The sequence below is a fragment of the Adiantum capillus-veneris genome, chromosome 24, assembly GCF_014529385.1.
Source record: "Adiantum capillus-veneris isolate H3 chromosome 24, ASM1452938v2, whole genome shotgun sequence".
In the NCBI taxonomy this organism is placed as follows: Eukaryota; Viridiplantae; Streptophyta; class Polypodiopsida; order Polypodiales; family Pteridaceae; genus Adiantum; species Adiantum capillus-veneris.
In genome coordinates, this window is record NC_140954.1 from 4,415,027 (window position 1) to 4,430,617 (window position 15,591).

The 15,591-nt window shown below is 41.0% G+C and overlaps 1 protein-coding gene and 1 pseudogene across 4 annotated transcripts; one reads left to right on the top strand and one right to left on the bottom strand.

The window, feature by feature from the left end:
• The first annotated feature begins 1,234 nt into the window (after positions 1-1,234).
• Positions 1,235-11,964, top strand: LOC147425863 (uncharacterized). 4 transcript variants are annotated; one of them, XM_086497941.1, is made up of 9 exons: positions 1,236-1,513; positions 2,302-2,512; positions 3,326-3,413; positions 3,499-3,671; positions 4,273-4,360; positions 4,704-4,922; positions 5,242-5,312; positions 10,475-10,962; positions 11,134-11,964. In XM_086497941.1, the coding sequence occupies exons 1-9, from the start codon at positions 1,381-1,383 to the stop codon at positions 11,490-11,492; spliced, it is 1,830 nt and encodes a 609-aa protein (XP_086354067.1). In that variant the 5' UTR covers positions 1,236-1,380; the 3' UTR covers positions 11,493-11,964. The 4 variants fall into 4 exon arrangements, with proteins under 4 accessions (XP_086354069.1, XP_086354067.1, XP_086354066.1 ...); XM_086497940.1 differs by having other exon boundaries at positions 1,239-1,513; positions 11,125-11,964; XM_086497942.1 differs by having other exon boundaries at positions 1,241-1,513; positions 10,490-10,962; positions 11,125-11,964.
• LOC147425864 (uncharacterized) lies at positions 5,319-10,468 on the bottom strand (annotated as a pseudogene).
• Positions 11,965-15,591: the final 3,627 nt, after the last annotated feature.

The window sequence follows — 15,591 nt, forward strand, 5'->3', positions numbered from 1 at the left end:
TGGTTGGTCTTCATGTTATGTGCCATTACAGTGAGGACATGGACCTTGCTTGCATTGATCCAATAATTGAATCATTGCTTGCAATCTGTATCCATAGTGAAGTGTGCTATGTGTACCTTCTCTATCATCAAAAACTAAGGATAGTCTGTGTGTGTGTGTGCGCGCGCACAGATGGGTGCATGTCAAGCTGCAGTGATTCTTTTAGTGGAAGAAGAGCATGGAGCGGACAAACAAAATCTTCTCAAGAAATTAAAAGGCCAACAACTTGATGTGATTTCAAGGTGATCTATGTGTGTTTGTCTGTGCACACGCATATATAGATTCACATTTTCGTGTAAATGCATGTGTCAAAGGTCCACTTGCAACCAAAGCTTGAATTTCTCTAGGGGAAATCAAGGACAAGGTAATGGACCCTCCGCGTCGGCTACAACTTTGGCTCAACAACAACTATTGGGGCGGCTGTAATTTGTGCCTCCTATATCCGAGAGAGAGAGAGAGAGAGAGAGAGAGAGAGAGAGAGAGAGAGAGAGAGAGAGAGAGAGAGAGAGAGAGAGATTATTTTCCTTGATTTGTTTTTAAGAAAAATTTCAAGAGCAAGAGGCTTGAAGGTAAGAGGGGCCATGCCGCCGCCAAAGGCAGCGCCGTTTTACTAGTATCCATAAAGCGTCTGATGCTTATGTTCAATTGTTCGCAAGTGTCCATGCAGACCACAATTAAACAAATCTGTATCTGTTTTTTGTCAACTTAGAGCCACCTAAGCGACCTGACAACGTGCGACCTGCATAGTGCACTGTTTTCATCTCTGAGTGGCGCATCACGTTGGTGAGAGCAGCATCTACCACCCGTAAAAGCCGTAGCTTGAGCGGTGATGCAGAGGTGACGAACGACACGACGAAAACTTTGCAGTGTAACAAAATCGGGATCGAATAATGAGACACTCCCGAGGCGAGTAAGTAGCCGACGCGCCGGTGGAAATGGAACTCAAGATCCAAGGGTGAAGATATAATCCCGCTTGCCGTAGCCACGACAACACTCAAGCTTTGTTGTCCTTGCATTGGGGCTTTTCTTTACTTGAATTAGGGGTTGCTGGGTCCTTCTACAGGACCTGGTTTTTTATTGGGTGTTTTACCCTATGCGTGTTCAAATGTATTAGCCCCTCTCCATCGGATCGAGCTTCTATTTGTCACGAACATGGAGCTCGTAAACATGTAAACTTTTTCTCTTTCTAATATTTAACGCATATTTTCCAAGAAAATGTTTACATTGGCGGTGCATTCAAGTTACACATTTGCTACACAAGGTCCCTCTCTCTTCTCTCTGCTGACAATACATACCAGGCCTAGGCTACATACCGCCTAGATTTGAATTTCTCTGCTGCTGATGGCTTTCCTGTTTCGACGAGCTCAGCAACATGCGCCTTCCCCGCCTCCTCCTCCTCCTCCTCCTCATTCGTTTCCTCAAGCACCTGTATCTGATCGTCTCATCCAGCCCGCCCTTGCAGCCTACGTTTCTGGTAAGTGGTCCTAGATCGCTTCCTTATATCATGTGTAGCAGTGTTTGCTATAATGAAGCAGAGAAGGGCGAGAGGTGCAGCTTGATTGCGTTGTGCTCGGTTTTGGAGTGAGTTCTAGTGCTGTCAGCTTGGTTGCAGTGCTGTTTTAAGTTGACGATCTTTTAAGTTTGTTTGCTCTCTGTCAATACGTCTAAGCGATACTGAATTGCGTCTGAAAGTTACGGGCTTTGCTGATGCCATCCTGTCAGATTGTTTGCTTGATTTTGTACATACTTCATCGTAGACTGTAATTTGAAAAGAATAAAAGCTTTGTGGCCATTTGATCTTCATCCTTGAGAGGAGCAAGAATATTGAAAAAGAACCAGCAGGTTGCTCTTCATATTGAATGCAAAAATTGACCACATGTCTCTATAAATGGCCTTGTAGATCTTACCTTGAGATGAGCAGAATAAAAGAACGATGCATATAAAGCAGTTCACTCTGTGTATTGGCTGCAAAAATAGCCAGATAGGCATGATAATGGAATGCATTGCTTGGTTGCTTTTGGCACTAAATTATGTTTGGATGGTTTGAGATCTTAACAAATCATTGAGCTTACCTTTTGAACATCATGCTGGGGTTATCAGACTGGGCTTAATTTTTGCATGTCATTTGTACAGTACATCTGAAACTCATACATTTCTCTTGAATACGTTTTGTCTGTGTTTGTTACATTAGTACCAAAATCCAATGAGAGGTTTTGCATCAGCGAGGTTGATTTCTGAATCTCTTTGTTCCTTACTTGGCAGGAGACAAGGTTTTTGACAGTACTGCGTCAGCTGGTGATCAGGTGGTGCAAAAAGGCACACTTGTTACAGTTGCAAGGAGTATCAGGCACTGTGTCTCAGGAATGAGCCCTTGGGACATTTCTGATTTGACCTTAGGTCTTTACAAGATAGCCACACGCCATGCTCTAGAGGGTGTATCTGATTCTATCGATGGTTCTGTGGTTTCAGATAAGTGAGTATGATATTTACACATTTGTTTTTGTATGTATGTGAAGTAAACATCTATCATGAGTGGTGGAGCACAATGAGAATGCATTGGTTCAAGTGGATCACAGTCCCTGTAAGAATTTTCCTCCTCATGAAAGCAAAGAGTTAAAACATGTGACTGTCTGCATTGATTCCTACAGAGATTAGAATCTCATTTTGTAATTCAATGCTTGACGTATCTGCCTGATTTATGTTTATAACTACTCTTTCAGGAGGGGAATGCTAACTTCCTTTCCACTCAGAAACTCTTTTGATCTAAAATAATGATCTTCAAACGTGCTCGTCAACAAATTAACAAATCAGCACATATTGTTGGGTGTGCCTCTTCAATGGGATTAAGACAAAAGACGAGATGGTAATCAATGGATCTGAGCTTTTGTAGAAGACCACTGTATGCTAGCATATAACATTCTTTGTTTCTTTTTTGTGCTATCTGTAGTTTTTAGATGCTAAATTCATGTGTGAGAAGCTAAACGTACACACGTTGTATTCCAAGTATTCTGTCAATACCTTCAGGGACATGGTAGCTCAACCAAAGTGGCTAATGTTATCTCTATATTTTGAAGTTGGCACGTAAGTTGATACTTAATTTGTCCTCAAGAAGTAAGTGGTGTAAAATAAAGCCATAGAGACCGAACAACTTTCCGATTGCTGTATTCTTCTGTATGTCTCCTGTTGTCACCATGTACCATATTAGGAAATTTGTATTCTTATGGGGAGATACAATCTTCCTCTTGTTTGTTTGCATAGGAATGCTATTGAAATGCCTTTGTTGCAGACAGGAGCTGGAAGAAATTTTGTATTGGTTGGATTGGGCGTGGGCCTCTTACCTTGCTGATGAAAAGGCAATTACCGAGTTTTTACATGTAATGGAAATTCGGAATAATGTTTACTGCTTGTAGATCTCAGTTAGCTGTATCATTTAGCAGTTCTTTTTTGTTGGAAGTGCAGATTGAGGGACAACAATTAAAGAAACATGTAAATACATCTGCGATTTTAAAACCAGCGTACTGTATTGCAATTGATGATGCCAAAAAGTGCGTCGTGTTGAGCATTCGTGGAACTTATGCTGCTACGGATGTTTTAACTGATCTTCAGCCACATAGCGAGAAATTTGAAGGAGGGTAATGCTTTTAAAAAAAAAAACTGTCGTGATAATAATAGTGTGTAACTAATAGGTAAACAAGGCTTTAATAATAAGCACTCTTAGTTACAAAAGAGGAGAAACTGAACATTTTAAACGTGTAAGTGCATAAAGAGCCAAAACAGGAAGGGTTGGATGTCTTAAATCTCAGAGGTTTATAATTTCTGTTGTTGATAGGGTTCTTAACAGTAGTGGTTTCTGTGTCTAGCCCTCAAATATTGGCTCATTTCTGGATATCAATTTGGCATCTGGAAGGTCACTATGGAGTCTATCGTGGAGCTATGATTTGTCAAAGATGTTGACAAAGCCTATTTCTAGTGCATTATACAGAAAGGTTGCAGTGATTACTACATATGAGAAGCTGTGATATATTTACAGAAAATTATAAATCAAAATATACACACATAGACACACACAACCACACACAGATATATGTACATTGTGAGATTTATGTACATTGTGAAGTAGTCAAATCTAAACCTCTTTGCTAATTGTGATTGAGCAGCTTCTCGATATAAGATCAATTGAATCTATGCTGTTGTGTTTCATCTCCATATGTTCTGATTGTTGACGTTCTGCAGGTATGCACATTCTGGTATATTGTCTGCTGCTCGTTGGATATTGGAAAATGAGAATGATAATCTCCAGATTTTAATGAGTGAAAATCTGGTAATGAAATTCTTTGAGCTAGTTTAAGGTGCAGTATGGTCCTCATTGTTTTTGTCGTGTAGGATTTCTCTACCCAATGGGCCAAGTTTCTTTAAAAGAGGCATTTGTAGTCTTTAGAAGAGGCACTAGATGTCCAAGTTTCTCTCACTCAACAGGCAATGGCTTTAAGGGGACGTGTGCTGAAATATCTTTAATTCCTGAAATTGCACTTTGCATTAGGATCATGTTGCCAATTAGTCATGATATGTGAAAGTAATTTTTGGTTTTCAAGTTAGAATTTCAGAATTTCACTTCCGCAGACTTAGACTTTTACTGTTTTTGATGGGATTGCTGTCGTAAACAGGGCTACAAGTTGGTTCTTACAGGTCATTCCTTAGGTGCTGGGGCTGCATGTTTGCTTTCGTATCTTCTTCGCGAATCAGTGGGTTCTGGAAATACAAGAATTTCCTTGAGGCTGGGAATATCTAGCTCTATGATTGAGTGCTGGGGTTTTGGTTGCCCACCCTGTGTTGACAGGCAGCTTTGTGAAGGTGCTCCATTCATAAAGAATATTGTTCTTCAGGTATGCTATAATGACGTGCTTCAACTCTTTACTTGAACCGTTTTTTGAAGTTCATACTTGTGGTATAGTCTTGAGGAATCAATTGTAGTAGCAGAGTATGGCTCTGGATGTGTTTTCAAGATTGCCCTCGAAAATGGAAAGTTAAAGGCTTTCACTGTCTGAGTTCTCTATGCCTAATTACAAAATGGTTGTTTCAAATTTTTTGTAAATGTGGTATCTATGGACATGGGTTGCTTAGGTAGCGAATCTAGCTGACCATTTTCAATTGAAGACATGTCAGTTTATACGTTCTCTTCTCAAATCTCTTGTGGTACTGCAGGATGATATTGTTGCTCGGGCTAGCGTAGCAGCTTTGGAAGACCTGCGCTCAGAAATCTTGCAGACAAACTGGTACATTAATATCCTATATGATGTATAGTTTGTGGAGTATACTTTTATATAGCCATGATTCTTGCTGGACCTGTTTATGGTTTTGAGCAGCCTTCTACAGGAACTTGCTGGTATCTTCTATTGGTCCTAAAATGTATCCCACATTTTCAGGAAGCAATGAAAGAGTATTGCAATATTTATTTAGCAATCTCATCGGATCAGAAAGCTTCTCAGATACCCAACGAGTGCAGCAAAAGAAATGGACAATTCACACTTTCAAGAAAATTTTGTTTGCTTTCTATGATACAAGTGGTATTTTTGTAAGAATTTTGGACTTTCTTGCCTGGAACATGACAAGAACCATCAAAGCAAGCACCTGACAAAAATGTCAATGGGCGTTGAAGCTGAGAGAAAGCTGTTAGAAGTCTAAGAAAATGATGCACGAAATGTTTTGTGTGGTGCAGGAGAGAGGAAAAGGAGTAGATAAAGTCTAGAGGAGCGATGGCACTAGTTTAAAACCTTATAGAACATCGCAGGAAGTAGCTCTGAAAAGGGTGAAACGAGAAAGAAAAAAATGTTGGAAACTTTGGAAGATTTGTTTGGGGACCCTTGACCGTATGCAAACAAACATCCAAAGGTTCTAAAAGTTCTTTGAAGAATGTCCTCACAATGGAGAGATGCATGGAAATCTAGCTTAAGACGGTAAGATTAACGAGAGACTCTGGGGCAGCTCTGACCGCATGCAGGAGCGCAGAGAGGCTTTCCTGCGACTCTGGTGCCCAGGGCCTTTCTTCACCATGGTCCAGGGGTCACCCAGATGGCATTGCTGTCCACCTGTGTGGCTCTTTCCTCCTCCCATCTTGTGATTTAGCCCCCATTGTACATATTTTGTTTTCTCACTGGGAGAGTCTCCCCTTGTTTTTGATGTAGCCCTCTCTAGTAGAGGTGGTTGTAGCCCTATGGGTAGTTCTGTTAACTAATGGAAGGATCTTTTTCTGGGGAAGAAATTAAGATGGTAAGATTATGGGCTAAGAAACCTCAGAGACTCAAGGAACACATTTTGAGACTTTTGAGGAACTACTTTTTTTTTGTGGTTATTTTTGTCCAGAAAAAAATTGATATTGTAATTTTTAGTTTTGGTTTCGCCATCTGGCCATAGAAAGGTTTCTTTTGTTTATGATACTTATGCTAACGTATTAGTTTTCTTATCTAAAACAACTCTTTTTTTTTTTGGCCATGAGGTTCTATGTTGGCATGATCTCTTGGAGAGTGGGCTGTCCTCTGAATAAGGCCTCATATCTGCCTCTGATCTCAGTATATGCCCTGCATCGACATACAAAATGCTCCTCACTCTCCACCTCCTTTGTACATGCTCTACAGACTCGCTCCTCCCTAGGAACACCAGTATGTCTCCCGGTCTCAATCTCTAGCCTGTGTGATGCCACCCTCAGCTGACCAATCGCCACTTGTGAGCTATGTGGCATGTATGTGTCCATGCAGCGTGGTCTCTGTATGAAACTGTTCGGCAATATAGTGAGGAACTGGTATCTGTAGTATGACATCCTCGTCCCCAAGTCCTGTGACTCCCACACTCGCCTGATGTATAACTGCCAAAGATCCTGCCTCAAAACCAAGTTCCTCTCGTTGCGAGAGAGGTGAACATAGGGTGAGTCAGGGTCGTACTGGAAGGGTGGTAAGCGCTCCATATCAAGGCCGTGTGCCTCAAACCATGCTCTGACCTGTGCGTACCATGCTCTCTCATGCCCACTCTCTGATAATTGTATAGCTGCCTCAAATGCTCTACGGGTAAGTCTGTCTGGGGTAGCTCTCTCTTCCTCTGGATGAAGCAGACTGTTTTGAATAGTGCCTCTACGACCATAGGTGGTGTGGCGAGCTTTGCTCTGATAATGTCATGTGGCACTGTCCGCTTGCTGCGGAACAAGCGTGAGATCATACATACCTGTGGCCTCTCAGTCTATGCCCACTGGTCAGCTATCAATCCAGGTGCCCATACTGTCGCTGAGTACATCAAGGCCGGGGTGACTAGGGTGTCAAAGAGCCACCCCTTCGTGCGGGGCTCCTGAAAGTGTGCCTGGTGGCATCTCCGCTCTAGCATGTCCAGGGCTGCATATCCTCGGGTCAGCTTGTCATCAGTAGTTGCCTGCCTCATAGTGAAGGGTCCTGGTAAGCTGGTGAATGTGACTCCAAGGTATACGTATGAGGTGACCACATCACCTGTCCTCCTGATGCTGTGAAGGTGGCAACGCTCCTCACTGCACTAGATGTGTGAAAGATCATAACCTTGGTTTTGCCAAGGTTCACAGCTAATCCCTTGTGTGTGCAGAAATTGTCCAAGGGCCCAAGATGGCGCTGCAAGCCCTCGGGTGACTCTGAAATCAACACGATATCATCAACATATAACATGATGTGTTTGGAGTACCTGCAAGTCGCTCCTCTCTCCTCCTGCTCACAATATGTAGTCGGGGGTCTGCCCGAAGAGTGTCGGGGAGAGTGGGCATCCTTGCTTAACACCAATGGTGCTAGCAATGGTCTCTGATAGACCACCTGGGCATCGGACTCGAGCTGTCACCCTCTCGAGCATATATGGTGCCCAAATCATCTCTGCTGGTACCCCAAGACTCTGAAGGCGCTGGAAGGGTCTCTCGTGTGGGATTGTATCAAAAGCCTTGCGGAAATGACAAAACAATGTGTCTTGAGAAGTGTACTTTTGCCATAAATAACTCACTCTTCTTTCCGTTGATTATCAATCTAGGGTCTTGTAGCGCTTTGAACGCTCATGTTAGATGCTCTCTATGATCTTCTTCAAACAAGGAGAAAGCGATGATATCATCAAAGAATCTATCTGCATATATGTCTATGCTCGCAAAACATCATGGCTATCATTGTGTTGAACATTGCTGGAGCTTTAGCAAGTCCAAACGACATCACCAAAAACTGGTGCGATCGATGTTTTGAACGCGGTCTTGTATACATCTTGAGGAGCGATCCTAATATGATGATAGCCACTTTAAAGATGGATTCGACTGAAACAAGTTGAATGTTGTAATGGATCAAGTATATCAGCCATCATGGGCATTGGAAACTCGTTCTTGATGATACTCTTATTAAGAGTTGTGTAGTCGATATATATATCCTCCAAGGTCCATGTTTCTTCTGTTCAAGTAGCTCTGGTGAACAAAAGGTGAAGAGCTTGGTTGGATCAGGCCCTCTTCTATTAAGTCATTGACGTGGCTTATGATTTCTTCATGTTGAGCTCTACTCACTTAATACGGTAGTCAATTCGTGGGAGTACGCCGTAGTATCAAGTCAATGGTATGATATTTTGGCTACTTAGGAGGTAACTTATTGGGTAAGCTCTTTGAGAAACAATCCGCATGATATCGAAGGAACTAGAGACACCCTGATTTTGAAATTTGACGAATTTGAAACCTTAGATTTTCCGATCGGTTTGACAAGGAATTGATGAATTTTAAAATGACCGAATGTTAGGTGCACCGGAAGTATTTAGGGATTTAGCTCATATGTAGTACTGTGTACAAACACAAGGGACACTCTACTACACTTGAAAGATTGAAGTGAACTGAAAGAAAGAGAGAGACAAGAGAGAGGAAAGAGACGACACAGGGATGTCAGGTCCCAATCCTCAAGGGCCTCCCTTGCTTTGGTGCTAGAGCAAGTACTTTCTTTATTTTTGCACAAATGCTCATAGAGGACTGGATGCTGAGATGCTAATGCTAATGGGTACAGATGTCAGATGCTATACTACTTGATGACGATGACCATGACGGACGACGATGATGTCGACGACGACGACGACGTCAAGATTGAAATTGAAAACGCTAGATGTTCTCTTGTGGATCTGCAATTTGTGGCGGTATTGCGGTGAGGATCTGCAATGGCCAATGCATGCAATGTTGGAATGTAAAAATGCTAGTTGATGTGGGCTGAATCTACAAAGCGTTGGCTGCTTTGGGCTGAAAACGCTAGGCTGATCTGGGTGCTGATGGGAAACCCGGCGAGGATCTGCAACCGGATGGTGCGGGTACTTGCGAGGTTTAGGGCTGACCTGAAAACGCAGGTTTTATGGGTTGAAAACGCTGGTCTTCTGCTGCTGAAAACACTCGGCTGAATCTAAGAAAAATGCTAGAGCTCTTGAGGTGCTACCGATCGTGTGCTTGTCTCCTTGTGTGTCTGCATTTATCTGCCTCTACTGGCGGCCCATGCTTGCTTTTATAGTTCCTTTAGCCATTTGCCCTACCTACACTCCAACAAGGGTAAATGAACAGTCACTTATTAATAAATGACCTATAAGAGGTGTTTCATAAATGAACAGTCACTTATTAATAAATGACCTATAAGAGGTGTTTCACGCAGTAAAATGCCCGCGTGATGAAATGTTGTCTTGTGCAAGAGAGGGTATGCAATTATGACTGGCCTGGACATGCACGTCTTGCTAGAGGCTCACATAGGTGCCATGCTTAGTCCTAAGCTAATGACTTATGTTAGACTGTGGTAGAAGCATGTCAAGGTGGCTGTGGATGTGCTTCTCTATTGCACTGAGTGGAAAAGAACTCTTTAAAGTCTCATGGATTAAAATGCATAGGCATGGTTTTGGTAAACTATCGATGTTTGTGTCTGCGAGTAATCTGGTCAACAAGCAAAAGTTTTCTTCCCTTTCGCAACCTTAAATCCAATTTTACGAAGCAAAGTTTGGGGTCTTTTGAATTCTGGTTATAGGTTCCTATCTAACAAAGTGGGAGATGTCCTATAGGGTTGCCAAAAACAGTAATGGGAATGAAGCCCTTGTAAGGGTAGTGTTTAGAATTTTAACAGATGCCCAAGAAGTTTAAAGAGGTGGCTGTGTTGTCCTAAAGCCCTTGTAAGGGTAGTGCTCAGAATTTTAACAGATTCCCAAGAAGCTTGAAGAGGTGGCTGTGTTGTCCTCATGTCATGCAAGGATTTTGTGCATGCTTTTGACTCCAATGTTTAGTTCAATTTGCAATGAAGTCGTAGGCAGGAGCATGGTTTGTAATTGTGTTTTTCTTTTTTGGATGCTGATATCTAACACCTCATTGTTTGAACAAAGATTATAGTTGTGTTTTACTTGTAGACTCAAATTGTATTCTCAGTTTCTGTTGATGCTGAATATTTTCTGACTCCAGCATTTTTTTCAAAAGGGAGGATGTTTTGGAGGATGGTGGCGTTGCCAAGAAAATGCTCGGCCTGGTAAACAGTACAAATGCTGCACTAGGGAATGTTGAGCAAGCTCTTGGTTATGCCCGGGGGACTTTCTTCCAGCAAGCTAAGAGCTTGAGTTATGCTTCAATGATGGAGTCATTTAGGGCCAGTGTAGCCAGAGGGCGACAAGGGCCTCCAGTCTACTTTAGTGGGCCACCTGGGCATTATGGCACTGTCGGGCATTATGGTCCACCGGGGCATACTGGGCCACCAGGAGTCCATGGTCCTCCCTTGCCCTATGGTTATCCTGGGCACTATGGTCCTCTTGGTTCGTCAGGTTATCCTGATGTAGGGAATCCTTACAGTACAACTAGCCTTCAACCCTATGGTGTAGGCAGTCCTCGACCCCAGAATCTCACACAATGGATCTCATACGGAGCATCAGCCCTCAGCTCTTATTTAAATACACCAGGTATTATTGAAGCTAGTAATCTTGATAGAATTGAAGGGCCTGTCCCAAATTCACCGTAAAAGTTGTTGTGTATCATCTCGTCTTATTGTTTGTGCACTTTGTTATTTTGACATGTCTGGTGAATTGAGAAAAGCCTGCATAATTAATTCACTGCTGTGGCAGGAAATTCAGATACTAGTGGTGCAGCCGCCAGTAGAGAGTTCATGGAGGGGGGGCGCCTTTTTGTGCCAGGTATTCTGTACCATATAAAGCGTAGCCCACTAGAAACAAGCATGGCAATAGAGGTGAACAGATTGACGGCTGCTGAGGGTGTCAGTCGAGAAGTTGCAAGCCGAAGTACTGAAGAAAACAGCAGCTCTAATACACCAGCTCCTATTCCAGTTAGACATAGTGTCGTCAAAGGCTTGAATCCAAAATCAAGATTCATGAAGATTGTATTATCTAAGTCCTTGCTATCAGATCATAGCCTGGTTTTATACAAAGATGGCATCAAAGATGCGATCAGGTGGACTCAAGACACAATAATGTAGTTCAGTGGACTTGTGAATGCCAAAAACGGCATACAGACTTGCAAGATATGCATCAGAGTCTAGGCAATATGAAGCTGATTGCGAAAGTCAAATGGCAGATATCTTTGCAGGATCTGGTGCATGGGGCATGCCCCCAATTAAATTTATCAACAGAGATGACTGCTTTCTCTAGCTTTTATTACAGACATGCTCCATTCTGCCTGCAGCTGTGTTCATTTTCAGAGAGGAATGCATTGCAGGAAAAAAAAACATTGGCTTCCTCTGACTTTCTGTTCTCCTTGATTTCAATATTGGACATCAATATTGAAGTGGATGCATGTATTACAACTTGGTACCTATGGCTTGTAATATTTCCCTTTTTTTTAATAATCTGACATCAATTTGTATATTACAGTTGGCCACTTGTGGACTTTGATACTTCATTTATTGACATGAATAAGTGTAGGTGTGGTCCAGCATATGGATCAGAGCTTGTGCAATGTCCATCACAATGCCGTGGATTTTTGATACTATGTATATTGAACTGCAGCACAACAGTAATGGTGTTGATTCTTTATTAGATTCAACATTTGCAATGTGTGGCACATGGGCGCATGTGGCTAAGGGAATTACCCACGGTGCACTGTCTAATGGCTAAAGAGATGGTTAAAGCAAGCAGTGATGAGTCAATGTAAAATGCCGGCAAATGTTGGGGTACTGAACAGTGAAGACAGTCAGGTAATGGCAATGACTGAATGGAAAACAGTCATTTATTAAGGTGCATAATGCCATCTTGCTCACTGTTTGTCATCTGTACATGATAGTTATTTTGTGCAGAATAAGTCCCTGATATTGGTCATGACAGTTGGATATTTTGTAGGACGGAGTTTGTGACATGTCAAGTGTGTTAGACCTCGTTGACCCGGAAGATAAATAAGCTCCAAAAGGGTAATGCCAGTAAATCTCTTGGTGTCATAGGCGCCATCAATTTTTTACTGTGGAATATCTATTGAATATAATTGTGGGTGCTGCAAACATTGAGCAAATGGGAATGAGCTAAAAAAGTGAAGCTCAACAAGATTAGACAAGCATGTGCAAGCAATATCTTCTCTCTCTCTCTCTCTCTCTCTCTCTCTCTCTCTCTGCATAGCCCCTTACTATTACTCTGAGGGTGACACAAGCACAATTTGGGGCAGCTTGTGCAGGCATCTCACAGTTGCGTCTTGCTGTTGCTCATAAGCCAGCTTCGCACAGGTTCGACCCTGGAGCCGTACGCATTATGATTGGAAAAGTTAATCATTATGATTATCAAATCATGCCTTATTAGCTTCTGAGGTAGAGGGCTTGTTTATTTGCTTCTCCTTGTAAGCAAGAGGCTAGCTTGAACCAATGCGGAAAATGTGTGAAGTCAAGATGTATTGAGTTATGGAACAAGAGTCGTGAGATTGGGAGCAGGGATATGTAGAACACCTAGGATGCAAAGCTTAGAAGGAAGGATGATGTCATTATGCTTCTCAAACGGCGCCAATCGAATTACAAAGTGATGAAACAAAGATGATCGAGAAATCTACAGCCATTCAAAACTCAATTGTTACGCATGCAGATCGGAGGTAGATTGGGTTACCAAAAATGAGCGACCTATGGGGGGGAAAAAGATTAGAACATCCTATGGTACGAGGCGACAAAGAAAGCGAAGGCTGTTCTATATCTACATGTCGCAAATCAATCTCTTTCATCATTAGTGAGGTTTTGGAAGAGGAACAAAAGAGGTAGAAAATGGAAAGGCTATAGACAATTGTTGGAAACCTTATGGATTTGCTCTCCTGAATGAACTACAGCTAATATCACGCGACATGACCATGATGACCACATATGCTACACAAACAACTATTGAGACACTGTTTCTCTTGACACACTCAAAATTTCACCTGAAATATTCCAATGAACAATTGTTCATATGTAACAATCATATTGCTTGCTTTTGCGGCCTCCCATAGTGCCAAATGCGCCAAACTCTTTAGACTAGTTCTCGTAAGATAGATCTACGACGTTAAAATTCTCTTCTTCCTTTTCTTCTTCTAATTGGACATCAAAATGTTGTGTTCTCTTCTTGAAGTGTCTCATCAAAGAGAGCTTATGAGCCAATAAAAATTGAGGATTTTTTTCCGTGTCAAAATGAGCACTATACTAAGGGATTGATTATTAATAAATTTTCACCGAAAATTTTAAGTCGGTTTCCCAAAAAACTCAGAAAGGCTTACAAAATTTTAACAAAAAACTATTTCTCACTTTGTAAAGGTTTGGCAATGGATAATTATTGTGAAAATAAAAGAATCAACTTAAAAAGTTTGGTTTCATACGTACTACACTAAGCAAAAAAATCCATAAGGGAGTTTTTTTGGGATCTCAAAGCTTTGCATCAAAGAATTGATGTAATCTTAGTGCAAAGCTATGACCCATAGTGAATTTAAAGGTCAACATCAAGATTATACATATATTTTCGACATCCACTTTTACACAAATATCATAAATCAAGTTGCATTTGAAATTTTGTCATCCACAATCGATCAAGAATGTAAACTTGTTACCAAAAAGCCATGTAAATAAAATGATAGAGGCTCTTTTTGTGTTCTAATTGAGAAATTAGCTCTTCTTTATTGAAAATTCTTATTTTTCAAAGTAATGTCTATTTTAGTAGTTTATATCTCTAACATGAAAAATGAAAATTTGCCGCAAGTGCAATTTTGATTATTCTACACATAAACAACTATGATTTTTGGGTGATGTATTACTGGGGTAGTGTACACATCTACGTAACAAAAAGACTCTTTAAATTATACAAACAAATTTTTTTACTTCATATATAATCTTATGCATGAAATTTGTGTATTGGATCCACATAACTGAATATAGAAATTTTTAATGAGTAAAACGTAGAAAAACATAAGGAGCTAGTATAAATAAGCTACTCACAAATTTTTCCTTGGTCTTTAGATGTTTTTTAGCATGACAAGCTCATAAGTATAAAAGGAATTTTAATTTAAAACCTCTATGACTATCAATGTAAGAAGATAAATTGCATCAAATGAAGACCTATCGAGCCTCATTGCATGCCTTGTTGGGCTATACAAGTAATCCCATCCGCCTTATCTATTGATCTCTTATGATAATAATAATAATGCTATTTGACATCTCTCAAACATTTTGTTAACATGAAGAGTGAGGGAATTGTAAATCGCATGAGCATGCATTCTAAACCCTTGGACGTTGGGCATGACAATCAAATATTGTATATGGAACAGACTATCATTAAGGCTAGTCATTATTAGAGAAGCTTCACAAGCTATCCATCCCTAAGAACATGGGCTATAAATATCAACAAGAGCAAAACCCTAAACAACAAAACACAAGCGCATTTGCAACGAAAAGGCTCTAAACCAATTTTAAAGACCATATGCATGCTAAGTGATTTCACACAACTCATCTTTGCCCAATTTTATGCTTAGAGTCGATTCTAGCTCCTTTGGGCCAAACAAATTTTCAACGTTTCTCAGCACAGATCTGCAACTATTATTAAGCCAAGCCAAAGAAAGATTCAAGTTGCATCCAACAGAAACGAATTTGCTTTTATGAACCCTATAACCCTAATAAAACAAGGTCGATAGTAAGGCGTAGAAGACGACACTGCCTGCTATGTGTGTGTGTGAGAAAGAGAGAGAGAGCCAGCAAGAGAGAGTTGATCGGGAGAGCAGAGCAAAGAAACACACACACACACACACAAATGAGAGAGAGAGAGAGAGAGAGAGAGAGAGTCTACTTTGAACGGAAGAGAGAAAGATAATATGTTTTTACTAGGGACCTAAAAAATAACCTAAAGAAGTCTAAAATAAAGTCTAAAAAATGTGTGCACAATTTGATAGGCACCGTGCCTATATCACTACCTGCAAGGAGGCAGTGCCAACAAAAGAAAACTAGAAGAGATAGAAATTGGTTTACGGTAGAGGTAAGAGTGACCTATGATATATGTCTATGCTTATAATGTGCAAGAAAAAAACCCCACAAAGTTTGTTTGATAGCCTATATCCATAAGATAGGCCCATTTTATACCTACAAGAAAGCC

Bases quoted from the DNA above. Each gene is read 5' to 3' on its own strand.
- LOC147425863 (XM_086497940.1), top strand. From the start codon at position 1,381: ATGGCTTTCCTGTTTCGACGAGCTCAGCAACATGCGCCTTCCCCGCCT. The intron at 1,514-2,301 runs GTAAGTGGTCCT...CTTACTTGGCAG, and splicing joins CCTTGCAGCCTACGTTTCTG to GAGACAAGGTTTTTGACAGT. The intron at 4,923-5,241 runs GTATGCTATAAT...GTGGTACTGCAG, and splicing joins TAAAGAATATTGTTCTTCAG to GATGATATTGTTGCTCGGGC.